Genomic DNA, 27,907 nt, shown 5'->3' with positions numbered 1-27,907 from the left:
GGAGCCTGGGCAGGTTAAGTTCATGTTTATTTGAAATGGAAAACGGAACTTTAGAGGGAAAAGTGAATATCTCTCTTCTACTTTCTCAATCTTGAGAAACCACAACTAATGGTTTTTCTCTTAAGTTTTGTGGAAGTATTGAAATGATAGAAAAATGATCTCCTCTGAAGCTAGAGGAAGCAGCCCAGCATAGGAATTCCCCAAACACCGAGGCCCCGGGACCTCCAACAGCAAGAACTGTTTTTCAGAGTGTGCTGGCATGGTTTGAAATGCTGTATGAGGTACAGAACTTGGTTCTTACAGCTACATAGTGTGCCCTTATCCTCCCATGACCCAGGAGAAACTCAGCAGAAAGAGCATTGCATCTGCCTGCTGAGTGCCAGGTCTGGACTCTGTTCTACTGAATCCAAAATCCATGACGTTTCCTCTCTTACATGCTATAAGGCGTAAATGAAAGCATTCAGAATTTAGCAGAGCAACACACAGAGATAAAGCCTTTCCCCTTTGCCCTGCCTGGTGGGCAGGAAAGAGATGTCAGGAAGGAGGAGCAGGGAAGTAACCAAAGAAGCACACATTCCCCTAACTCGGTTTACTATAATTTAGGAGACAATATATCTAATAAAAATATAAAAGTTCCCTTTTCTGAATACTGTGTATGGAGCCGCAAGTAGATAAATACTCAGTCCATAGGCTTTGGAGACCATGGAGTTCACTTGGAAGCCCTGGAGCTTGGTTGGTTTGAAGACAAGTAGAATTTATACAGCTAGGAGGAGAAAAGAGGCAGGCTTGTACAAAATGAAGAAGGGCACAGAAGTGGCAAACAGATGTACGAGGGAAGTGTCAGGAATGCTCTGCTATGGTCCCTTCAGGCAGAAGGGAAGATGAGACCGCACGTCAGCCATGAGAAGGCTGACAGGGAAGTCACGCACGGCTTTGTATTGATACCGTGGTGGTTAAAGTGCTCAGCCATGATCATTGCCATCAGCCAGCTGGTCAAGTAGACGTTTCTTGGCTCTGTGAACATTTACACTGGTTTGTAACAAGAGCATGTCTAGAGGAGATTGCTCTTTATTTCAAGTCACCAATATATCTAAGAGTATCCCTTTGTCCTCTTCTCAGGGAGATGCTGGAGAAAATGGCCCCAAAGGTGATGCGGGAGAAAAGGTACAGTCTTTTGAAATGTGGAAGGGTGTGCGCTTGAGCAAGAATATTGCTGACTGTGTATGAAGTTGGAAGCTATGGAAGACAGGGTCAGAGAAATCTCCCAAGCTAGAAAACAGTTCAATATTTGTCTCATAAAAATCGATCGTTCCACATTCTATCCACAAATTTAAATATTCTGAGAGCAAAATGGTTTGCCAAATTTACTTATTTCTAGAGAATAAGAAAATTTCCAATGATAGGTTTCTCAAGCAATAAGCACACCAACTCACAGGCAGTGTGTCTTTACAGAGGCCTAGAAGGGGACGCCCTCAAGTGATTTGGTCCGTCCTGGTTTTAGAAGGAAGTTAGGTTGGTGAGCGAGGATAAAATTTAAAAGTTTGGTATCGAGTTAATAGCACTTGATTGCAGTGTTTATGTAGGGAACCCTGGGAACCACGGCCCTTGCATTCTGTCTTCTGCCCTCCTTGGTCTTTGGAACACTGATCAGCATTTATAGCGCATGTGTCCTGGTCTGTCTCTGAGTCCTCTCTTTTGTCTCGCCATTCTGTCATTATGGTGTTTGCCCAAGTTTGTATTTTTCCAGCCCTGACTCCATGAGACGGTGACATCAAAATGATATTCTCCTGCATCTGTGTAATGTGTTCAGATTTGGGAAGAAATCCCCCTTTAGAACCTGAAGATAGAACCAGAGCAGGTGGATGTTAGCGCAAACCAAGCGAGGGACCCGATGAATGGGAAGATAACTCACTCAGGCTGACAGTTGAGGGCGAAAATTATGACTGTATAGATGGATAATGGGTAGTCACAAAAACATGCTCATAAAATATACAGAAACTTATCTTTCTCAGTCTCATAAATATTAATATAAATATGGCAGAAAGGGTAGAAACAAATTAATGTCACTAAGTAGCACCTGTTTGTATTTGGGAAACAGTTTAAATTTAGGACAGAGTCTCAATTTCTTATAGACCAGGGTGTGCTGGCCTAAGCAATATTGACAGTGTGACCCAGATAACTCTTCACTGTGGTGTAGACAACAGAAACTTCATCTACACCATGGAGCTGGCCAGCAAGTCTATGCTCTATGAACTACTCTGACCATCCCTATTTCAGAACCTCTGCTGAAGCTGTATCTTTTTGTCTTCCAAATATCGAGCTGTCGTCAAACACAACATTGAAGTATCTAGTCAAATAAGACCGTGGATGCTCCTGACTGGTGTCAGATCAGGGTTTGAATCCCTGGGTATGTAAACCTGGATGATGGTTTATTTAGCGTACATCTTTTTCTCTAAAAGCAGAAATAAGAAAGCTTGTTTTATAAGTTAATATTTTGGGCTTTGTGGACCATGTAGTCTCTGGCACAACTTCATGATTCTGTTATTGTAGCAGAATTAAGCCACAGACAACACACACACACACACACACTAATTATCAGGAGGGCCGTGTTTAAAGAAAATTTTATTTCTGGGCAAGATGATTTTGATATTATGTCATCTGCCTGTATATATTATTGTCATTTTGATTTTTTTAACCATTTAAAAAATATAAAAACCATGCTTGGCCCACTCTTACAAATATCCAGCAAGATTTGAGGGCAGTGGCCAACTTTGCTTAAAACAAAGGAAATATTGTACACAGAAGGCAGCCTCTTCAAACAACAACAGAAACATATAAAATGGGAACTGTACCTATGTGAATTTAAATAGAGCATTTTATGCCTTAGAGGCTGTATTTTTTTATTTTTAACTTTGTTTTTGGAACATAGGCCAGCAATTGTTTCTTCACTCACATGGGTTTTGAAATTTCCTTTTGCAACAGTAAAATAATGTTTTCTTCCTTGAAAGGACCCAAGCGTCTCCTAGGAAGGTTGTTTCGGCTTCATACACAATGCAAATCAGTTGCCATACTGACTCACACGCCATAAACTCTCAATAAATGCTAACTTTTCCTACCATGTGGAAATTGAAATCAACGACATCGTTATTTTTCTTTTTATCAAAAAGTTTTATTGCTCAGCTGAAATTAAGCACAAGAAATGCCTCAGCGAGAGCGGAAATCGATTCTATAAACCTTCAATAGGCCTAAACAGGGGGCTGTAAATAGCAATCTGTAGCGTGTATAATATGTAATCTGACCCAAGGCATTCATCCCAAGAATGTAGTGATTGGAATATAATTTTTGATGTGTTTTTTAAACATTTCCTGCTCCTGTCATATAATTTGTTTCCAGCATGTTGGAAACACTCTTCTTGTGGCCTGTGTCGTCAGTATATGAAATTCATTCATCACTTTCCAACTTTGAGGGGTAAAGTAAAAAAAAAAAAAATTAAACTTCTTTTCTGCGATTGATGTAGTAAATTACGTCATTGGCTGATTCACTTTAATGGACTTTTTTTTTCCCCCTTTTGATCCAACTCAGCGCCTTCGGATGGTAAAGCAATTTTTACAGTCTGTGGCTTTCCAGGCTGGTCGTCTGGAAATGCTGGGAACTATAAAACCACTGACTGGGCCAGGGCTTCTCTGTGGCCAGCAAAACTGTACACTCAGTTTAAGAATAAACTGCCAAAGACTGATTTCAATCACATGGAAAGTTCCTATGGAAGCTTTGTATTCTAGTCTTTGGGGTGTTAATTCCGCCAACAAATGTTCAAATAGATTTCTTAGCCACTGCAAGTGGGTGTCTGTTAAACTCTCTGAATGGGTGGACCATACTGCTGTACCCCGTGTGGTGTTATTGGCTGAGCCAAGAGCTCCATCTTCATGCTATTGGCACAGATTGCCTATCCCTATGACCTCATTCCTATGCATGCCCTGCCTTCTCATTCGCCATCTTGAACTCAAGCATCTGGCCTTTCACCAGGCATGTCGTAGTTGCACTTACCAACCAAGCTGTCTTACAGACCGCACCTGGAGGACTGTGTCAGGGAACACTCGAGGGCAGTCAGTGCCTGGTCCTCTCCAAGGCTGCCCCAAGCCATTCTTTGTTTAGAAGCCTGCTTTCCTGCCTCCCCCTCCCAGTTCCACATCTTCATTTTCTGGCTTCGTTCAGTCTTCAATCTTTTGAAGTTTGGATTTACAAGTCATTTCCTAGGGAAGCTCTTTAGTCTCCCAACTGTTCTTCACTGTAATTTCTTTATTAACTGGACACAGCGCTCACTAGCAAACAAACAAACACACACAAACCCATAGGATACTGCCTAGTTTCATTCCTAGTTAGGACAATAAGATCCCCTGACCCCCCAAAAAAAAATCTCCTTATAAAAGTGAGGAAGAAGGGGTTTATTTGCCTTAGAATTTGAAATTATAGTCCACCATTGTGGGGAGGCCAAGTCATGAGGCAGCTGGCCACATTCCATGTGCACTCAAGAGCAGACAGCAATGAATTTGTGTGTGCACTTAGACTAGTTCAAGGCCTAGCCCATGAAACAGGCCCACACCCAGGGTGGGTCTTGCTACCTCAACCCAATTAAGAAAACCCTAGTGAATCTAAACCACTCCTCGTTGAAACTCCTTCCCCAGGTCATTCGATATTGTCAGGTTGACAAAACTAACGATAGCTTCACCCCTTGTCAATCTGACACCAAGCACATTGCTTTTAAGCTTTTATCTTCTATCCTTTGTCCCCAAAGTCAACCCAACAGCTGGATGGTGCCAATCTGTTCTAGTCCCAGCGCTAATCCAGGTTCTTAGAACGTTGTTACCAGATAATAAATACTGTTTGGAAAACCTTTTTTTATCTTGAACAACTTCATATTTTCACTGGATGGCAGGACATTTCTATAGCTTGCAATTGTTCCTTCTGTCTTTATTAACATCTTATTTAATTACTTGCTCAGTACTGCATTTGAAAACAATCACATACAAAACCAGTGTTTGACCAAAAGTGAAAAACAGTAAAGTCACCATGTCATGGCACACGCCTTTAATCCCAGCACTTGACAGAGGGAGAGGCAGATGGATCTCTCTGCATTCGAGACCAGCCTGATCTCCATCGTGAGACCCCTCTCTCAAGAAAAACCAAACAAAGAAATAAAACAGCAAAGCCACGTTCATTTATCTCACAGAACTTCTCCATCTGTGGCTTACTCCACTGACTGATAAAGGCAGGCATCTACATAAGCCATCCCTGGGAGGCTGTTTCCCACTTTAACCCTATAGTCTCTTACACTTTGGGGATAGGGTTATAAACATCCCCTGCTTGATTTCAGCTACTTGGAACATCATCCCTCCCAGAAGTTGCCTTGCTCTTAAAAGCTGTAGACATTCCTGGGGATTTCACAGTTCTGAATCTTTAAAGAGAGGATAAATGTATGAGGTGTCCATCAAATGAAGCCTCTCATATTCCCACAAATAAACCATGGTGGACCTTTCCCTCCCATCCACTTGCTCCGAGGACAAAACCTAGTCTTTAGTCACATACAGTAGACTACCCAAGCACTCTTATATAAACTACAAGCAGTTAACTAAGACCGTGGAGGTAATACAAGAACTACCTTTAATTTACCTGTCTTCTCTAGCCTCTTTAGGGCCCTTTGTCAAAATGATATAAGTCAATAATCCTTTTCTCAGTCTAATAGAAAGACCAGCTGAGGAAGCTCACACTTCGCTCCACTCGTAGCTGCCTCAGTTTCCTCTCCCTCTAAGTGGAAGTAGCGATGTCTTCCCTGCATGGGAGTTTAAGGCATAAATAACACAGATGGAGCTTTGCAAAGTCAAATTGCTTTTATGAATAGAAAGGTCATGCTATTCACAATATTGCACACCGGTGCGTTAATGTTAATGGCTCCCAGACTCAGTTTAGCAGAAATAGAAACAAGTATTATTTTCTTCCCCGCGTTGATTTCACCCCTCGTTTGGATCTCATTTGAATGTTAATGGTTGCGACAAGCAGGCTCATTCATGCAATATTTAGAGCCTGCTTCTTTGTTTAGCCACGTCTTAATTTTTCCTTGGGTAATAGCAATTACAGATGTCAAAGGGACTCGCATGTGCACTCCTTTCCTCAACACACTAAATTTACTATTTCCTCCTCTTCCTAAGCCCTTGGTTCCCCTTTCCTGGAGGCCTCTTTTCATTTTGATCCTTGACTACTGACCCGACTGAAAACATTGTTTTTCAGACGGTCATTCACTCGTTCACCATGTGTGTGTAAAGCATCTGCTGTGGTCAGGATGTGGAGTCTGCTCCCATGCACCTGTCTGTCTGCTAACAGGACAGACAGATATACAAGCAACGCCAACGGCAATCACAGCACAAGCTGTGCCAGACACAAATGAAGTATGCAGATACACAGTAGGGTGTACTCACAGCGGGTCACAATAGGGAGAATTGGTGAACGGTTCCGTGAGACAGAATCATGTAAAGCAAGACCTGAGGTATCATCATGGGAGGATGTGAGTGGAAATGAGGATAGGAGTCAGGTGCTGGTCAGTGCACAGGGGCCCGAGGCCTCTGTCTGTGTGTCTGTCTCTAAAAGAGATTGGTGAGCAGCTTCTGGACTCTAGAACAAGGGAACAGAGCCCTGGAGATACTTGAGTATTTGTAAACAGGACGGAGCTTAGGGACTCTCAACTCTAGCCTCCCTCCTTCAATTTTCTTGACAGTCACAAATGGCTAAGTCCCCTCCTTTTCTTAGTCCTTCCTGCATGTTCCTAGGTTGGAGAGGACTGGAATGAGGCTGAGAATCCAGGCCTTTTGCTGCCTCATTTACAAACAAGGAACAGTCTCACCTCTTCTCCGTGCTCCGGTCGGCATTGGTCCCATCGTTAGGATGGTGTGTTGCTAGGAGTGGAGCCATCCTCCATGAAATCTGGACGAACCCAGTCTTTTAAAAGGCCAAGTTCCCCCCTAATGGCCATCTCTTCCCCACCTCTATGTCAAAACTAACATCTTGTGACTTGCAGATAAAAATGTTTTGGAACCTATCAACTTAGCAGACCAGTGCCTTCTACCAGCCCCAGAGCTAAGACTGTGTCGTCAGGTAGCACCCGAGGTCTTGAGAACAGCTTCCCCCATCTTCCTGTAGCCACCAGTCCATTTTAAACTTGCCTTGATGGATGACTTTCTTTGCTCTGTAAAACTGTTAAGATTTCATGAAACTGTTTCCATGTTGAAACATGAAATTGGGGCTACCCAAATCTGTTCTCCTAGACCATGGTCACTCAAAGGAAAAACAACCTCTTAATCTCTTTAAAAAGTTAAAAGTCAGATTCTCTCTCAAGACTTTCTTAGCCCGTCCACGGCTTCCCATTGCCCAGAAGTCATTCATCACCCTGTGACTGAGTTACGGTACAATGAGGATAAAGCAGGAAAAGGCATGCTCCTGCTTCGTGATCTGCAGTGTGGTTTCTGCAACTCAACATCATTAACCTTTTGGCTTCATCTGTTGTCCCTTGACCTTCCAAAGACCAAGAAGGGCAGGAACTCCCTGTAAAGAGCCCGTGACGTTAATAAATCCCAGAAGCTAAAACTGAAAGTTTCAAATCCCTAAATTAAAATTCATTGTCTCAGAATATATTTTTAGCATCCTATTAAGGAAATATCTTCATGTTTCTATAGTTTTAGTTACTTCAAGAAATATAATCTTTTCATGGTTTGTATTCAAAGTAAACCCATGATTTGAGGCAAGGCATGGTTTCTCTTACATGATGTTATCATATAATGCCTGGGCCTATCGATGGACAAAGAACTGGGGGGGCACACTTAGGCCCCTTGGTCATACATCGATCCATGTGGGTAACAGTTGCCTAGGTGTTTGCATTGTTGTTTTGCTACTTATGGCATAATGTCTCCCGGGTTTCATTTTAGGGTGACCCAGGATCATCGGCTGCAGGAATTAAGGTAACTATAGCCTTGTGCATGTTTGTGCCCTGGGAATCATGGCTGTGACTTTATGAGCCCCCTTGTCTCTTCAGTTTAGTAGCAATGATGGTTGTAGCTCTGGTCCAGTTCTCTGACAACAGCTCCCAAACACAACAGGGAAATCCCGGGCAGTCTTAGTAGGAGGGCTTACTTTCTCTTCCATGTGTCCTTGGTTTCCAAGAAATATCTTTATATGTGAGTTCTAGACATACTCACAGCAGTTTCCTTATGTGTAGCGTGGCGGAGAATAAGAAAATGGTGCACACAAAATGTATGTAATCAAGTAGGCAGTTGGATCATTTCTGTAAAACTGCCAAAGGCCTAGCGGTTTTCTAGGTTTCTTCTAAGACTACCCTTTTCATCTTTGGTTTTCTTTGGCCAGGGAGAACCTGGAGAATCTGGTCGTCCAGGACAAAAGGTAATATCTCTTTGTCCTAGGTATGTCCTTTGTATCTCTCCATGATTGGTATTTCACGTCATTGTCATCTAACATGGAGACATTTGTCGCACCGTGGTACACTTCCCATGCTTTGCGCAGTGTTGCTGGTTGCTTTCCTTGTTAAAAGGCCTTTATTCCACGCACAGCCGTGTGAAAGCAAACACTGTCTATATGTACTCAGCTGTTCGAAACTAACAAATCTCAGCTCAACTGGAATGCCAGCTCGCTGCCATGCATGCTTAAATGTATTCTGTATTTTCTGCGTTCCATGAGAAGAAAATAAGTATATACTAAACAATCTCAATGGAGAATGATGGACAGTTTTTTTAAAAATATACCTCTACCTCCATTCATTTGCCAATGCTTTCCTGCTAACACGTGTCATGAATGTTGCCTTTAAACTAAATTTGTTTAAAGAACTAAATTTTAATTAGCGATGCTATACACACCACTTTCACTAACTGAGCTGCGGGTACATTAAATTATCATCTGTGCTTCTTCACTGAGAGCTTATGCTCATTTTTCATCTGGGTCTGAGGCAGGAAACAAATGTTAGCAGTTTCTCAACTGAGCACCAGGGCCTCAGTGCCCAGTACAGCCGAACCTTACATAACAGACGAACTGTAGTTAACAAGAAAATGTGAACTCCATAGGACAAATTCCTTAAAACTATGGCTTTTCCTTTGTCCTGTGGTAGCTGATGTTATATACAGAATATGAATTAGGACATAGAACATAGCTCATTATCAGAGAGAAAAAGATAATCAACCCTATTGCGGTAGTTTATAACCTAAAGTTGAGAGTTTACTGTATGGTTCGTGTTCTTGACATCATCGAGAGAATTTGTGTTTAAGCACCTGGGATAGAAGTAACTTCTGAGAAGGTTTGCATGTTCTTTTAACATTTCTCTGACTGAATGACTATTTTTCTCTTTTGACTGAGAATCTCAGAGAATTGATTCATCAGCTCTGCTGCAGGTGAGACGAGAGCCTAGCACAGCTCTTCCAGCTCCTCCTTTTCTGATCTGTCTCTTGGTCTTCAGGCTCCGAGTTTAACTCAAGAATTCATAGAACATATTTTAGATAAATAGTTTGCAGTAACTACCTTCTTCCTCTACTTCCCAGTTAATCTAGAGCAGCAGCCCTCCCAGCCTTTTGTCGGTAGCATATGTAGACATATGTCAGTCATACATACAACCAGTCATACATTACTCTTCGATGTGTCCCAGTGAAATAGTTCAAGTACCTTTTGGAAAGAAACCTCAGTGTTCTTTCTGTGGCTCCTCTCAGTGGTAGCAACTTCCCACAAATATGTCCAGCTTTTCCCCTCATGCTGATTTTCTTCTTTGAGAAAATAAAACTTGTCAGCATGAGTGATTTTTTTTCTCTCTATAGGATGAGCACTGACAAGATAAATATCTGAACCTTCTAGTTGTTCCTCTTCCCAGGCTTCATTACGGGCATCATAGCAGACAGCCCTCTCTGGCCTTTTAAGAAGAATTGTGCAATTACTAAAAACAAAAGATTCATCGTCTATTTTGAAAAAGCAACTGATCTTAGATGATGTGATTTTGGGGTCCCTAGTCTAAAAAAATTAAAGATTTTTCTTAAATTGCCCTCCAAATCTGTGATTTGCTAAAAGAAATATCAGTAGGACCAGGCTTGGTAGAATGTGCCTCTAACCCAGAACTCAAAGCTGCAGCTAAAAGACCTGGCATTCAACACCCACCTGCCTTACTTAACAAGAGTCAAAGGAAGGGAAAGGCTGGTGAGCACACACATGAATAAATAAATAGGCAGTCTTTTTTTTTTCAAAAGCAAAGGAGGGATTCACCTGTAAAGTGTCTCTAAAACACAAGCCAAATCAAATCTCAGTAAACTTGTGTAGGCCCAGTTTCGAAAGCACATGAACCAAATTGACCTTCAGTTGCTTAACATAAGATTGCATTATCATAATTATTTATAAAGATAACTTAGATTCATTATGGACATTTATAGCCTGAAGGCAGAAACACTGGATTTTCTTTACATTTTATCAGAAAGTAGACCTAAACGACATCAAAAGGAGCTTTCATCTGGACGAATACATGGCCCGGAACAAACAGCATCCTTATTTTTAATATTTAGTTCAGATTCTGCCCTCTGACACAATCCTGCCTTCCTACAGTTGTTTGACTTCCTTTGTCTAGCATCAGATTTTGATAATTCCCCAACATTGGAAACAGCATTTCCATGTTTGCTGCTTAGAGTCGAAAATGACAAACTGACCCAGGCTTACAGTCAGTGCTGGATGCCATCTAGTATCTTTGGCACCATTGTGGAGCTGTGGGTGGTGTTCAATGGCACACTAGTTCCTGGATTTAGGGGTGTTCCCAGAAAAGGGATACAGTAACGGGGGATTCATTTTATCACTCGTTCTCTGTGGCTTCAGCAGTAGAGTTACATGGAGGCTTGTAGGGACACTATAGACTTGGAAAGTGTGAATTGTGTTTCACTACATAGTTCTTGCCTTTCCAACCTTTCCCTAGCTCTTAAAGTATACATTCTAACATTGTCACTTGATTCCCCATCAGAAGGGACCCTTGCCAATGAGCTCTGTAGATACCCAGGACACTCTAACAGAGTCCCAGGAGTAAGGCTTTCTCAGACCAGAGAATAGAGAGTTAAAAGGAAAAATAATGAAATCAGATATATAATGTAACTGTAAAGTTGAAACTCTTGAACAAGAACCATTTGAATAAAATAACAAGCTGACTCTTAATTGTGACTCATATCTAACACATTAACTTTGCTACCGAGGCTCCTGAGCCATGGCATAGACAAGGATTGCCAAGTTAACTAAAATCTTTCTCTTAGTTGGAAGGCAAGCTTTCTACAACATAAAGATAAAGAATTCTGCAGAAAGAAATGTCTTACTAAAATTGTGAAGGGGTGTTTTATAGGGGAGCACTAATAATATTACCATCTCTCATTATGTTAGCTAAGAGCAGAAAGTAAATACAAATTTGGAAAAGTAAAAGTCACAAACCATTCAACACTATAAAATATGAATATTTTAGATATTTAAATCATACATTCATGACCAGCACATGTAGACATACACATATACACACATGATGCATTTAACATTTCATTATCTTATATGTTATCCTGTAATGTCTTCTTAATATTTTTCTCATTAGAAAACATTGTATGTTTTAATCATGCATACATGTGCATATCAATTATTTCTTTAAAGTATCTATGTGGTCCTTTTATGTTGGTAGAGAATTGAGTGGTAAGAATTCTTAATGGAAACTCATTTATTTATTTTCACACGTGTTTCAGATGAAATATCATCATAAGAGTTGGGGGAGACTTTAAAAAAAAACAATCCCAAGTGTTATTGGTTTGCTATTATAATGCAATTGTATTTTCAAAAACTTTATACTATTTTTAAGCAAAAGGTAACCTTCAGTAAAATATGGATTAAATCCTTTTCTATTAGGTCCTCTTAATGTTACTGATTAAATGGTAAAAGAGAAAACACAAAGGAAAGGCAATGTATGGTATTGTAACCCTGTGAAGTTTAATATACCTTGGCACCTGGTCTTGGGGTGGAATAACAAGCAAGTTAGCATTCCTTTCTCCTCTAATGCGATTTCGTTGTAGTCATGTTTATAATGCACACTTCTGCACAGAATGCCTTTTCTTTTGCATTCCTGAAGCACCTTTGACAAGCAGCCAGGGAGCCATTGCCTCCCCACTTTGTCTAATCACTCAGCTTGAAATAATGTCTAAAGGCTTAATGATATAATAGCAGAAGAAATTCTAGCCCTTGGTAATCAGAAAGGGCAGATAGTGGAGATGGAAGATCCACTGGTTGTCAGTAGGTGTTCCTTGGGTTAAGGCTTATTCAAGGGCCCGCAGAATGGCTCAGCAGTCAAAGTGCTTTGCTCCACAACACTTACAACCTGCACTTGATCCCCAGAAGTCACACAGACATGGAAAAAGAGAACCACACCCACAAAGATGTTCTTCACACAGGAGCTGTGGTAGGCATGCACACATGCACAGTGGTGATAAAATAAATAAAAATTAAAGATGATGGAAGCATTTAGGCTACAGAATGTGCCTCCCCTCCCACCGTCCTGGTACCGCTCCCTCTGGGGAAATGGTTGGCATCTCCGTGACTGACCATCACAACACCCTATGACTGTATCACCTTCTGTGCCGCTTCCACCGAGAACAGGCAACACTTCATGGCAAACATATTTGCTCCTGATTCCGTTATTGTTTTGTAGTAGACTTGAAGAGAATTTCTAAGCAATGCAATCTCTTGTGCTTAAAATAACATAGACAATTCTGTGAAAATGAGAGGGTTTAGCCTGTCTCCAGCGTGCCTACCCAAGGCATACTTAATCTCTGACCTGTGTTCAGGAACAGCTGTGCGGTACCATTAGCCCAACACTGCTAAGCAAGGTCACCCTAACCCAACAATTGTTAGGAACACAGCCTGGACTGAAGCATATTCTTAACCATTTATTTATCTTCTCATCCTTCAGGAATGAAAAGGAAATCTTACTATGCTTTTAAGTGAGCAACACGCTTAACGTGTATGCTTTCCTGGGGCCATCTGTTCATGAGAGTCTCTTGATTATCTAAGCAGGGAGGGCTCTGGGAGAAGACACGTTACTGAAGCAAGCAGCTCCAGCAAATCCTTGGCCAAAGGAGTCACAAATGCAGTCTTTCCTCCCATACTACTCTCTCACGCCATCTGATAGAGATGCCAGTAGGCAGCAAACGGCAGGAAAAGGCCAGTGTCTTAAGAAATCTGCCAAGTGGTCAGACAGTTCCGGAATGGAGAGTTGACCGAGTGGAGTGGTCTCAGCAGACCCATTTCCCCTCCACAGTCTGCTGTCCTATTTCTCTTTGCAGAAACTGTTCGGCGGGGACATTTGCCATGTTTTTCTCTGACCCTGTGACTGAGTGCATGTTGCTCTGTAATGCATTGTGATTTTCCTATGTAGGGTGAGCCAGGGCTGCCTGGACTACCTGGACTCCCGGGGATCAAGGTAAATACTCCACTGACCAACTTCATGGAACTATGAGTATCCCGCATTGGAGGAAAATGGGGGGGGAAGTGAACACTGGTCATTAACTATTCTGAATTTTTCTCAATTGATTAGTTCATTTTTTAAATTCAAATTGCACATGGGTGTTTAAAGTTGGTCATTGCCATCCAGGTTGTATAGCTCACTGTTGTCCTTTATCATGCCCCTTAGACAAAACTAAATGGCGTTTCAAGTAAAATCATACAAAATTTTTAAAAGTCTAGAAAGAATGTTTCTTTAGCTTTAACTTTTGACCTCATTCCTAAGGTCCTATCAAATTTTGACCAGAATTCATTTTAGCATGCCTGTAAATCACACACACTTGGGCAACCATGTTTGTGGTTCACCATTATCATAGCCCCTCAAAGACTCCATGCCTCCCCTTCCTGTCAGTCAGTCCCACTGAAAAACTAAAACCACATTGCTAAAATGTTCTGACCTACCACAAACCCTTTCCACACAAACTCTGTATGCACCTTTTGAAATAATTGCTTACGGTTTAGGATTAAAACATTATTTTAAGATTTAAAGATTCTTAAGCCACTTAAATGGGTTTTGTTTGAAAAAAAGACTTTTCCCATAACAGCAACAAGACTTAATGCTCTATTATCTTAGCTATAGTTATTCCTTGAGAATAAACTTTATATATATCCCAGAAGAAACAGGATAGCAATCAAGTATATCTTCTGTTCTAAAAATAGTGCTCATACTTTAGTCCTGCATGCTACTTTATAATGTGTTAACTGAAGTTAGTATGATTCTACAATGTTAAATGCCTATGGTGCTTATAATATTATATAGGTCATCAATACACACAGAAAAACCATGTCTTATAGGTCAGCAGTCAGAAACTCTGGTTCTAATATTTGTTGGCTCTTTCTAGATTACTATAAAAAGTTAAGATTGCTTTTAATACATGCTTTGGCTCTTTGGTAGACAGTACACTCTAAAACATATTTGTTGAGGAGTCAGATTCTCTTACCTATCATTTGCTGCTTAGCGAGAATGACATCCTAGTGCATATTACGGGGTTAATTTATGACAGCTCTTTAGTAACTTCCAAGCACAAAAATGACAGCGTTTTATAAATGACAAGATCATAGACTTTTCAGTGATTTAAGGACATGTTGCTGGGTGTTAATGAGAACCTGGTGGCATTACAAGTCATAATGAAGATGTTTGAGACAAAGGACATTGGAAGGACACGAAAGTCCCTACAGCAAGAACTCAAGCAAGCTTTTCAGGGTGGAGGCTCAGCTCAGGAGAGCCTCAGTGCTCTGAAACTGACTTGTCCCTTCTCCTGAGCTTTAGACACTCTCTTGATGAAAAGGAAGAAGACTGAAAGCATTATTTTCCCCAAGTGCAATACAGATAAATACACACATAGACATTAAATGCTTTCGGGAGCTACTGTATTTGTGACCCTGGTCTTACTTAAGTGTTGTATATCTCTGATGACTCTATGTCATTACTGACTCTTGGCCTTTTCCTATGATGACCTATTCAGAAGGTCATGAGTTCTCAGGTTGGGAGGGTTAATTGTAAGTCACCACCTCTAGGAAATGCTTAAGTTCCCACAGCCTGAGAAGTGCTAGAAATCCTTTGTTGAGGTGGTGGGGCTCTGGTACTGCCTTTCTGTGCCTGACTAGTGACTGAGCTGAGAAACTGCCAGTTGATAAAAATCCTTCATCATTCACTAGAGATGTTTCTCTAGGTCATCTCGGTGCCATGCTTGGGTCACCATCTGGGGCTGAAGACAAAAGCATGAGCTCTGGTTATAGTGTAATAAGTTTTGTCTTCTCACTTGAATTCAAATGAAAGATAAGCTTCCCTTACACTATAATAAGTGCTAATAATAAATAAATAATAATCAGTAAATAATTTGGGGAAAACAATTTAAGACCACTTTAAGGTATTCATTTTATATTAATAAATATAGACCTAAAATTTTATAATATTTGATGGCCCTATATTGACTTGAGACGCTCCTTACCCATTTAATTTGCTTCGTTTCTGCTAAGGTGGCAAATGACAGGATGGGTTGGTTCTCATTTCATAGTTTAAGTTGCAGCCAGGATTTAAAAATTGAAACCCTTCTGTGTGACCTACAGGACGTGAGGTACCCGAAAGCATCAGTCATGATCTTAGCCTCTGTGTATGTTTATGCTTTGGAGGTATTTCCTGTTGCTCCTCGTGTCCTTCTTATCTGCCACGACCGCAGAGCGTGTGCACATGCCGGCCATTATGTCTAGGACACGGAGGAAAGCAGTCATTACATACCAGAGAAGCTTTGCTTTGCCACCTGTTGCTCTTGGGGAACAGTTGGAAACTTAATGAGCACCCCCACATGCCTTCCCTGGCTCTCAGGAAATGAACCAAGTGCCTAAACCCTGACAGCGGACTCATCTGTCTCTCACCTGAGCGGCCCACTCTGAGGACGGTGCTATTACTGTAGGCATGCATAGGGGAAGTGGCTGAGACCGGGCCTGACTTCATCTCAAGCTGCTCTTAGGCTTCCTGCACTATTTGAAAGTCCTCTTGCCATGTGGAAGGCATTTGGAATTCCTATTTCATGCATTCATGGTTCATATAGTGTCAAGATGTTCAGCTGGGAAAATTAAATTATGTACAATGTACCATGCAGAAGTTGATCTTCTGGAGTAAGATTTGAGCTTAGAAAATTATTTTATGAACAAGCTTTCAAAAAGGTTAAGTCTTCTTTTCCCTTCAAGTATCTTAGAGGATAGTAAGCATTGTGCCCTACCTTTTCTGATATCAGATAAAAACAGAAAATTCTAGGTTATTATTTTTGAAAATCTTATTCTAGATACCTACTTTGAAAAATATACATATATTGTTGACCCATTCTTGTGGTTCTATTTCCCTCATAAATAAGCAGTTTTGACCAACGACCCTAGAACAAACCAAACCATAGCTTTGCTGGTCCTGTGACCCAGGGCAAGATTTGGAATCTGTCTGTGCTTTGGTTTTCTCATGAGAACCAACAGTGACCAGAGCCCAGAGTTCTACTGTGAGACTGAAATGAACAAATGTGTTCATAGCTCTTGAAACTTCCCCCAGCGTATAGCGAATGACTGCTGTCACTGCTTCTCGTGGGTCAGCTCAGAATACTGGAAGCTTCGCTTATGTACCCGCTCAAGGTAGTCTTTCCTCGTGTAAGTAATCTTAACCTGCAGAAAATACATTGAGCCGTGCTTTACATAGATACAAATTATGGATCCCTCTTTAAAGGGATGAATGAATAAGATTGTTAAAAGCAATAAGGGCACCCACTTTCCCTACTTCCTGAGTGTATTCCAAGAGTAAAAGGCAAGGGTGCACATAGCTTGAAGGTGAGAGAAGCCGTGTGAGCCTTCTTCTTCCTTACTGTTCATGGGGAAAGACAGAAGACAACTTGACACATCCCATAGTGATGTCTGTCCTTCCAGGCCTGGGTTACTTCACTCAGAATAAGGTTTCCTGTTCCAGCCATATATCTGAGAATTTCATAATTTTTTAAAATATTTATTTATTATTACACAGTGTTCAGTCTGCAAGCCAGAAGAGGGAGCCAGATCAGATGGTTGTGAGCCATATGGTTGCTGGGAATTGAACCCAGGGCCTCTGGAAGAGCAGTTAGTGCTCTTAACCTCTGAGCCATCTCTCCAGCCCCGTAAATTTTTTTTATGACTGAATAATTTTCCACTGTGTTGATGGACCACATTACTGTTATCCGTCATCTCTTAATGGACATCTAGACTGTGTCTAGACTGTTCTAGCTCTTGTGGATGGAGAAGCAGGGAACATGGATGAGCAAGCATCTCCATAGTGGTCCTTTGGATAAATGCCTAAAACTGGTACAGCTGCATCATGTAGTAAATTTGCTTCCAGCTTTTTGACTTCCACAGTGGCTGCATCCGTTTGTGTTCCCACCAACAGTGAGTCAATGTCTCCCCTTCCCTATGTCCATGCCAACATTTGTCACCATTTGTTTTCCTTTTATCTTGTCCATTCTGACTAGGGTAAGATGAAATCTCAAAGTCGTTTTAATTTGTATTTTTACATAGCTAAGGATGTTGAACAGCTTCAAAACTTAAGTCTCCTATTTATCTTTCTTCTTTTGAGAATTCTGTATAGTTCCATGCAATTGGGTTGTTTGTTCTCTTGATGTTCAGGGGTTCTGTTTTAGTTCTTTGTATGTTATAGATACTAACCATCTGATAGATGTACAGGTGGTCAGGATTTTTCCTCATTCTTTAGGCTGCCTCTTTTAAATAATGGTATCTCTTGTCATAAAGTTGCTTTTGAGTTTTATGTGGTCCCATGTTGCCTGTTGGTCTTAATGCCTGCACCATTAGCATCATGTTGAGAAATTCCTTTTTTGTGACTACTGTCTACAGGGTATCACATTTTATCCTGGAGTTCTTGATCCATTTGGAGTTTAGTTTTCTGAGAATGAGAAATAAGAATTGAGTCTCATTCTTCTATGTCTTGCTGTCCAGTCTGAGTGGCAGTGTTTGCCCATCTGTTGAAAATGTCTCTTCTGCAATGTGTATTATTGGCCTCTTAGTCAAAAAAAAAAAGTAGGAGTCTGGGTTTATCTGTGGGTCCTCAATTCTATTCCATTAATCAATATGTTTGTTTTGATGACAATACCATGCTGTTTATATGACTGTAACTCTATAGTAAAACTTCAAATCCGGGGTGCTGATATAGCAGCAGTATTTTTTAATTGTTTCATTTTTTTTTATTTGACTATCCTGGATCTTTTATATTTCCATATGAAATTTAAGATGTTTTTCAGTATCTATAAGGAATTACATTGGAATTTTGCTGCGCGTTTCATTGAGTCTGTAGATTGCTTTTTGTAGGAGTTTGATAATATTAACCCAACCAATCCATGGGTGTGGAAGGCCTTTCCATCTTCTGGTATCTTCTTCTATTTCTTTTTCAGGGTCTTAAAGTTTTCATTGTATGGGTCTTAATTTTCCTTGACTAAACTTATTCCAAGGTATTTTGAGGCTCTTGGGAATGGTATTGTTTTCCTAATTTCCTTCTCAGTGTTTGGCATTTGTACATAGGAAGACTGACTTTTTGTATATTGTATATAGGAAGGCTGCTGACTTTTTGCAAGTTGATTTTGTATCCTGCTACTGTTCTCAACTTTCTAGTCAGTGTTGCCTAACTCAAGATACTTTTCTCAGATTTTCAGTGCTTGTTTTTCTCTTTCAAAGGATAGAAGTAGCTGATTTTACCAAATTAAAAAGTCAAGTTTTACCTGGGCAGTGGTGGCACATGCCTTTAATCCCAACACTTGGGAGGCAGAGGCAGGTGGATTTCTGTGAGTTTCAAGGCCAGTCTGGTCTACAGAGCCAGTTCCAGAAAAGGCTCCAAAGCTACACAGAGAAACCCTGTCTCAAAAACAAAACAAAGTAAGAGGGGGGAGATATATTAACAGCAAATATTACATCAAATCATAAAAAGCTATTTAAGTAGCAACTATATTTTAATGGTTTCCCATTCCTTGAAGTTTAATGGTTTTACTCTGGTTTCCTCATTAGTGAAAATTTGACATTCAGATCAAGAAGTTAAAGAGGCAGAAGGGTCTAAGGTGGTAACCATGTCTCCCACATCATATGAAATCCCCTTGGACCTGAAATCTGTTTTCACAGGAGGCAGAGATATTCACTTGACACTCGCAGGATTGAGTGCTGGCCTGGTCCTCTGTGAGTAACAAATGCGTCTTCAGAATCTGACAAAGATGAATGCAGCTCAGTCCTCAGAAACATTGGCATATCTCAAAACTGGCAGAGATAGATGGAGGGATGTAAAATTAATTCATAGAGGAAAGGAAATAAGACAGCCTTAGCAGACAGGTCACACTGTGTTATTATTGCTTGTAACTACTTCCTGCTGGCACAGACTACCTGAAGACACGGGTAACTTGAGTCCAATTAGGAAATTCATGCAAAAGAAATCAGAGAGTTTTAGCAACCATAATGAAACTTCCAACAATTACACTGCATATCCTTCATGATGCAATTCTGTTAATACAAAAAAAAAATCTCCAAAAGACAGGTTTTTCTGGGTTTTAAATAAATTCACTATTTAGTTCATTTTCAACAGAACACTTAAAATGTAGTAATTTATACTCAGATTGTATCCTTATGAGTAATAAGTGTTTTAGGGATGAACTCTACTTCTTTTTTTGTCTCCTCAATAATTTTAGAAATCAGTCATTACCCAAACTGACTGCCTCCCAGTTCCTAGTATAATAAATGTTACTGCTGTAATTCTCAAAAGCAGGTATCATGCTGATTTGAATTCTAATTAGCCTCTAAGCAAAAAGAACAGTGCATGGCTAATGCATTCTGTATCAAGACACATTAATCAACATTTTGGGGTGCTTTTAGCACCCAAGCAAACCAGCACATATTTTTTCAAACGCCATTGTACTATTTTTGGGGACAATGAAAATCAGATCTGTTCAGAAACGATAAAAATCACAGAAAACAAGACTCATCTAGAGAGTTTTTGGGTTAAGAAAATTATGTAATTTGTTTCTTTAATAATGACTTATAAAAATAAAACCAGAAAAAAATAAATAAAAATGAAACCAGTAATAATAAATAAAAAGCCAGATATTTTTCTTCAAGCAAGAACTAACAAGTTTCTGGCCACCATTTTGCCTAATGGATAGAATGTTCTGGAAGTTTATCTAGAAACATCTCTGTGAAAATGAAACTGCCTCTCTTTTTCTCTCTCTCTCCCTTTCTTCCTTCCCCTTCATTGATCTAGCGACCCTTCTAAGTATGTGCTGGTTCTTCTCGCCTTTTTGAACGCTATCTCAGTGACCATTTAGAAGGGAGAGACTATCTGAAGTATTCCCTTGCTGTGCTTAGAAAGTCAGTTAAGATTTTATTAGAGAATCCCAAGACCTCATGAAATCTTCAGCAGTCATTCAGAAAAGCCACATTCCTAAGCTTTTGCCAGCTCGGCTTCATGTTTTCATAATATAGAAGGGAGCCATTGTTTCTTGGCTGGTGGACAGGACTGGAGGGGCTGATGTGGCTCCTTAGTCTGTTCGCTCTTTAACTTTTATCCAGAAGACTTCACATTTATGTTGCTGTTACACTGAGATATTTGAGTTGGTTGATTTGAGGGAGAGTTGATAGGTATTGGCAGATGAGTTGAAGAAAACTGACTTCAGCCAAAATAGATCTTGTTCAAAATTAAACTGGAGACATTTTGCTCATTGTTAGGTAGATTGTGTTTTATGAAATAAAACTGAATTTTTTCAAATAAGATCAGAAAAAGATGTAAGAAGGATGATATTGGTATATAAAGATTTTCCCCCCTAAAATCTCTTTAATGCCTGGCTTAGACTATAGCTGGATTCACATCTACACGTCTATATTCAGTCTTCTCGATTTGTTGTTCGGGGTGAAGTATTTAACACATCTCAGATAGGTAATTGTACAATGAAAGGTTATTTTAACAACTTATTCAGATAGAGTTGCTAGTTTTCTTTGCTATAACCTCCAAGCTCCATGGTGGCTATGTCTTAAAGGTTAGACTCCACACAAAATCTGAAGTTATTCACACTTAGATGCTTCAGGCCAACAGCAAACAAAATGTCTTTGCCCATTGTGAAACCATTCAACCTTTAAGCCCTCTTCAGGCCGTCTGGGAGAGCCAGGGTTTCTCCCAGAAAAACTTTTGGAACCAAAACTTTTGGAACCAGTATAAGCTCAGGAGATAAGTAAGCTTAAAAGACTTGAGAAGGTGGCGACACACGCCTTTAATCCCAGCTCCTGGGAGACGAGGCAGGTGGGTCTCTAAGTTTAAGCACAGCCTGGTTGACAAAGTAAGTAGCGCATTGGAACACGGGGTGTGTCGAGATGTACGTATGTGACTGATACTCTCTCGGAGTGGTGGTCATGAACGACTAATCATACTGAAGTCTTTTGAAGCCTATAAGCACAACAGTGCTAAAAATCAAGTCTGCAGCTTAATTTATCTCTTGAAATTAAATAATTTTGCCCTGAATCATCTGTTAAAGGAAATTTAATGTGTCTTTAGAAGGAAGATTAAAAATGCCTGTATCTAACTGCTGAGATAACAAAGACTTGTTTGTGGAAAATGCAACCGCATGCTTGACTTTTTTGTAAACTAAACACTAACTCAAATACGGACTGTATTTCTGTGTCTTCTTCCCTTTCTGCTTTGTATTATTAGTATGCTTTAATGAAGCTTCCACTTGACTGGCTAAAGAAATCATTTTATCTTTGCTTGAAAATGTATAAAGAGTTCAAGTTGAAAAGCAAATATTCAATCTCTACATTACAATTTGGGGACATCCGCCATGACCAATGACTGTAACATTCATTCATATTCTTGAAAGTGGAGAGAGGACACCTATTTATGTTAAATATTACCCTATTAGATTAGATGTTTAGTTATAAATAAATGTATCACTTATAGTGTTTTTTATAAAATAACATATCAAATTATTTTGCTAAAGGTAGACTTATAAATGATTTCTCTCAATTGAGGTCAGATTTTTATTTTGAAATATTAAGAGGTATGACACCTTTGCCAGGTTTTCCCTTCTAGGAGGTAGACTGTGGTGCCAAGTAGAATAGGGATTATAGGAAATAACCTTACCGTAAACCTCAGTTCCGAGATCCAGCCCCCACTTTTCTACCTTCGGGGTGCTCAAGTCATACTAAATCTGAATGGTGTGTCACCTGAAATGTTTCACAGTGACGACATCCTTCTATTCTCAATACCCAGCAGCTAGCTTTTATATAAATGTTTAAAAAGTCCACTTGTTTGAAACATAGATGCAGACATTTTAACATGCCTGCAGAACACTCTCTCTAAGCCTTCCTGCTTAGTTCCAAGCACCATGAAACAGGTTCATGACAGCTGATTTGAAGGGAAATCAATTGAACCGATAATTCTTCCAGAAATAGTCCAAGCATAAACAAAACAGGAAGTATTAGAAAAGAACCATTGCAAGGTTTGCTTTAAATTTTTGTTAAGTATTTTATATTCTAAATGGTTAGACCCCTATGTCTTGTTTCCCTTGACTAGTTAAAAAGAAAATAAAACTGGGTAGATAATCAGGAGGATGTAAACACTGGTCTAAGTAGTTTCTTTTCAAACCCTAGGCCTCCATCTTTCTGGTTCGCATGCCAGCTGAATTTGGGCGGTAGCTCGGTCCTGTTCTGATGCCGTCCTTCTTAGTCTCAGATGTCACAGTCTTCAGGACCAACCTTGCAAGACTAACTTCATTTCAGTGGCATGTAGCAAATTATTAGTGACTGGGATTATTTGCACTTTTTCTAAAGTGACTATGGATTTAGGGCTTTGGGGGAACAACTTGTTTTAAGAATTGGATAGAATGAGTCACAGTTCAGGGTGACGCCCTTGTCATTTATTCTAAAGGCTGAATAAAACTGCCCACTGAATAGGGCAATGTCTGGAAGACCTCCGGCCACAAAGGCCTCTGTCCTTGTGTATCCGAACGCTCCACCCTCCTGACTTGTAACTGTGTGTGTTGACTTGAAAAATCTACTTGGTTCTGTTATTTAGGGTTTCTATGGGGATTCCATGGCATAACTGATGAAGTCGCTACCCTCTAGTGATTAACTTCAACCTCCAGCCATTCTCCCTTTCCCATGGATGATGAAATAAAATGGAAAATTCCAGCCTTCTAGCCATCAGACTGGTTATTCACACCTTGGCAATATCTAGGGGACTCACTTAGTGTCTCCTGTTTGTAGCAATTCATGTGTAGTTGGAAGGAACAAGTTATGAGCAACAAAGGAGGTCTCTTACCATTCCTGTAACCCAGAGGAGTCTAAGGCCTGACAGATCCATGCCAAGACCAGGGTGCCTTTTATTATGCCACAGATGAATTTCCTCCAGGTAACAGAGACAATGTTTGAGGAGTATGGCAAGAAGGACTTTTCCTTTCATGTTGAATATTACTAATTCTCTCACCTGGGCATATTCATTGTATCAGCTATGTATTATCGCCTGCCGCCTTACCCTAGAAAGCAGATGCTGAAAACTCTTCGCTTATGTCTCTGAAAGGCAGGAATTCAAGCAGGACAGGCGACTCTGCCTCTGAGTCCCTGAAGAGTCGGCCATGAAGCAGGCATCCAGGGCTGTGTCCTCTTTAGAAGAATCTAAGGGATGGAAAATCCACTCCCAAGCTCCCTCGCAGAGTTCTTGACAGACCTCAGTCCTCACACTGTGGTAGCTCCACAGGGCTACCCCACAGCAGGGCAGTTTGTTCCCCTCAAAATCAGTGGTCCAAGTGAGAAGATAGAAGAAAGACCCACCCCAGACAGAAGCCACTCAGCTTAGACCCAGATGTAACGTCCTATCATTCCCAGAGTATCTTATTCACCAGGTCTACATAGGGAATCCACTTTTGACTCAAGAGGAAGAGAATTCACAAGGCTGTGGACAGAGGAAGGGAGCCTTATGGGCCCCTCCACATCCACCCAAACACAATTGGTCTTTGTGTGTTAAATGACAAGACGTACCAGACGGAGGAGGGAAGGAGTTATTACAAAGACATTTGCATCACTTTCTAAAGCGTCTCTGGAGCGCCTCTCATTCCATTGATGACCATCGTGTAGTGAGTAGTTTGAGCTCAGCTGGGACACTTGTACGCAATCAAGGAAGTAGAACCACAGTAGGAAAAACTGAGCGTGCTGTCAAATGAATAATGCCTTGTATGCCCATCTTTTTTTTAAGGGAGAACCAGGCTTCATTGGTCCTCAAGGAGAGCCGGGCTTACCAGGGTTACCAGGAACAAAAGTAAGTAAACCTTTATGCCCCTCCTTTTTCTCTGACATTTGTGCCATCCCTGCCAAAAATAAAAGGTGGGAGGACTCTTCCACTGTTTGGACGGCCATATATTTTTGCCTTAGAACCAAGGCAGCCTGATCCACCTATTAATGACATGCCTTTGGAAGTTATGTCCAGGAAGCTCTAGGCACATCCGACAGTGGGTGGAATATAGTTGTCGTTCAAGTTTGCCCTCTGGATTCCTCAGTAAGTGTGATGCCACTGGCTTCCCGGTGACATGGAAAGGTGGCTGAGAGAAAGGAGGGCCAGAGCTCACCAACCCCTTCTTCTTCCCTTCTTCATCCATTCCAGGATGCTCTTGCTAATCGGACATTAATCCCATCCCCACGGATGTCACAGAGATTTCTAAATGCTTCACTCCAAAAAATATCTGCTCCAAATGATGTGTGCAGAAATATTCTGTAATGAAAACCGTCTTTGAGTGTTCTATTTGGCAACCTTAAACTGGACCCTGAAAGCAAGAGCTGTATGTTGCCAGGCAAAAAGAATACAGAGCTGCAGATAGAGAGGCAGGTCCAGAGTTCACCCTTCATCTGCCCAGTAAGACATAAACGGTGATGGAGTTGTGCTCAGGACAGACTTGTGAATCAAAGGTACAAAGTGGCATCCACTTATACTCAGTTATTTTTAAGCCACAGCAGACTCGGCCTCGGTGAGTTCTGGGTTCAGCAGAAATAGGCCAGGGGTGATTTCCAATAGTTAGAGAAATATGTCACGGTCTATTCAGATGATCTAGGCCTCATTTCTGCTCTGGTCAAGCGAAAATAACTCTAATCCTAGCAGCGGAAACTATCCATTGCCTAAGAGGACTGGAACTCGTAGGATTATGAAAAATTGTTTTCCAAAGAAATCCCATTTTCACACAATAAGCTATCAAGCCCATTAAAGAAATTCTGTTTTAGCCTAAACAAATTCACACAAGATAGACCTTCCTGAGAGGGAAAGGCAAAGACAGAGATGAAAGGAATTGTCTGTTCACATGAGAACGGTTATACTGATTGAGTTTGAAGCCTTAAAGCCAGGAGAGAGAAGGTGGCCAGGCAGAGTAGTATATCTACCACCACACAGGGAGGGTGAGTCCCAGCAGGGGGAGCCATTGGGAACTTCATCTGTAGAAGATTTTTGCTAGACAGGGGAAAAAAAATAAACCCAGCTGGTAGAGATATTTATCCCTAAATTTTTTTGTTTTTTTGAGATAGGGCTTCTCTGTAGCTTTAGAGCCTGTCCTGGAACTAGCTCTTGTAGACCAGGCTGGCCTCACACTTACAGATATCCTCCTGCCTGTGCCTCCCGAGTGCTGGAATTAAAGGCCTGTGCCACCACTGCCTGGCCCTAAATACTTTTTTTTTAATAGCAAACTGTTAAACTATTCCATAGTTTCAAAGAGAGAGACTCAGACATAGAGTCAGAAAGTTGAGAGTAATGGCTATTATGAAGGCCTCAGCATGACTCTAGAGAATAAATACTTTACTCTGGACCTCCAGGAGAAGGAAGAGATGTGATGCCCCTGTGACCTTTCTACAAGCAAGCATATGCACAGAAAGACAGTTTTAGCAATATCCTAAACTTGTTAGCTGAATTGCCTATCTCAACAAGAGTTGTGTCCTAAGAGGAAATTTCTAATTTGAAGATATATTTTGACCCAACAATGGTCTTTTACCATTTTTTGTAGATGGTCTGAATTTGTACCCCTAACAAGAGATCTAAAAAATAAAATGGTGTGTCTAACTCGCAAGGCAGTAAAGACATGTCCTAAGAAAGGAGACTAATAGCATCTAAGAATCTGTAGTGGAAATGGCGTGTCCCAAGGGCCTCTCCTGGTGCCTTGTCAGAGCTACATCTGCCTAGAAAAATTGAATTTAAGTCAGAGTACAAAAAAAAAACCAGTAGGTCAAAGTATAATATATGGAACTTCCCCATTGTGCTATGTACTTTGCTGGAACTTCTTAAAATTTGCTACAGAATGTAAATAGATGTCCATTCAATAATTAAAAAAAAAAGGAGGAGCAATAAGCATAGGAAGAAGAGGACGAGGAAGCCATACTGATAATCTTTTAATGTCTTTGCATTTATCTGCATAGCCACCTAACAGACATTCATCAAACTCTTTCCATATTTATAAAATGGGGATTAGAAGGCAGAATTACATATACATTTATATCAGGGTGTTCTAGAGACTCAGAACCTATGTCAGTGAGAGAGTATTTACCTACCATATATACCTACCTAGCTATATATATATATATATATATATATATATATATATATATATATATAGCATCCATATATATGACACATGTATATGTCATATGACATATGTGTGTATGTGTGTATGTGTATGGCCAAGGAAGGGATTTATTAGGAGAATTGGCTCATGTGATTACAGAGGCAAAGATGTCCCACAGAAACCAGCTATATACAAACTAAAAGCATCCTAGTAGCCTGGTTCAGTCTAGGTCTGATGGCTTCAGAATCATGGAAGCTGGTACTGAAACTCCTTGGAAGAAGGTAAAGGTCTAAGATGCAAGGCCTGGTGCTGGTCTTGCCCTCAAGACAGAAGATTGGCTGTGGTGTTCTGAGCAGCAAAAGGTGCTCCAGAGGGACAGAGACAGCTTGCCTGTCCTTTTGTCCCTCCCGAAGCCATGTGGGCAACAATCACATATTTGAAGGGGAAACCTTCCCCTCTCTGTCTGTCGACTCAGTCACTGGCCATTATGCAATCTCCTCTGGACACACTCTGCTAAAAAAAAAAAAAAAAACAGTAAGAATGTTTCCAGAGTCCCATAGGTGCTTCTTAGCCCAGCCAAGATGGCACCAAAATTAATAACCTTAGAGTGTTTTGTGTATGCAATGGGGTCATGTTCAGAGATGAACACAGTGCCAGCATGCTGTGAACGAGCAGTGGCTGTGTTTACCTCTGTTTTGTTGAACTCCGGTATTCCTCTCTGGGGAACAGGCATGGGGAGGCTACTATTTACCTGTTTTGCAATTTGTGACAGGGTGAACGTGGAGAGGCAGGGCCTCCTGGAAGAGGTGAACGAGGAGACCCGGGAGCCCCAGGACCAAAGGTCAGTTATTCTTACGTTGGAGGAGAGCTGTCTTTATTTGGGGGTGCATGCCTCTTGCTGTAGAATATGCAACTAACTCTTCAACAGATGCTAAAACGACCCAAATCACAAGCACCTCATTGAAATGCACACTGATGCTAGTGATTTTGCAGTTCAACTCTTCTTGTTTACTCTGTGCAGCTCAGTGAAGAAATTTAATAGCATATCTGAAAGTAAAGGGAGAGATGCTGTCATATAACACGCCATCGCTCAATGTGTGTTACAGCCTGCTGAGAAAAACCCTCACTGCCCAGTGCTGTGTTCGTTTCCATGGTAACTTGATGGAGTGTGACACCTTGGAAATATTAGTGCTAAGGATATATTTGCCTATGCCAGCTCTCTTTCCCTAAACATT

The 27,907-nt window shown here is 40.7% G+C and overlaps 1 protein-coding gene across 3 annotated transcripts in view; it reads left to right on the top strand.

Annotated features, from left to right (window-relative positions):
• Positions 1 to 27,907, top strand: part of Col25a1 (collagen type XXV alpha 1 chain) — a 385,869-nt gene that overhangs the window by 306,765 nt on the left and 51,197 nt on the right. For all 3 annotated transcript variants that reach the window (XM_041633950.1, XM_041633896.1, XM_041633829.1), the window contains exons 15-20: positions 1,120 to 1,164; positions 7,971 to 8,003; positions 8,407 to 8,442; positions 13,472 to 13,516; positions 24,332 to 24,394; positions 27,445 to 27,513. In XM_041633950.1, coding sequence (XP_041489884.1) covers positions 1,120 to 1,164; positions 7,971 to 8,003; positions 8,407 to 8,442; positions 13,472 to 13,516; positions 24,332 to 24,394; positions 27,445 to 27,513 — 291 coding nt within the window. The remainder of the gene's footprint in view (positions 1 to 1,119; positions 1,165 to 7,970; positions 8,004 to 8,406; positions 8,443 to 13,471; positions 13,517 to 24,331; positions 24,395 to 27,444; positions 27,514 to 27,907) is intronic.

Source organism: Microtus oregoni, unplaced genomic scaffold, assembly GCF_018167655.1.
Source record: "Microtus oregoni isolate MIOR12 unplaced genomic scaffold, Mior012 000000F_ref0000247, whole genome shotgun sequence".
Classification (NCBI taxonomy): domain Eukaryota; kingdom Metazoa; phylum Chordata; class Mammalia; order Rodentia; family Cricetidae; genus Microtus; species Microtus oregoni.
Note: the sequence above shows the minus strand (reverse complement) of the source record. Positions and strands in the feature narration are given on the sequence as shown.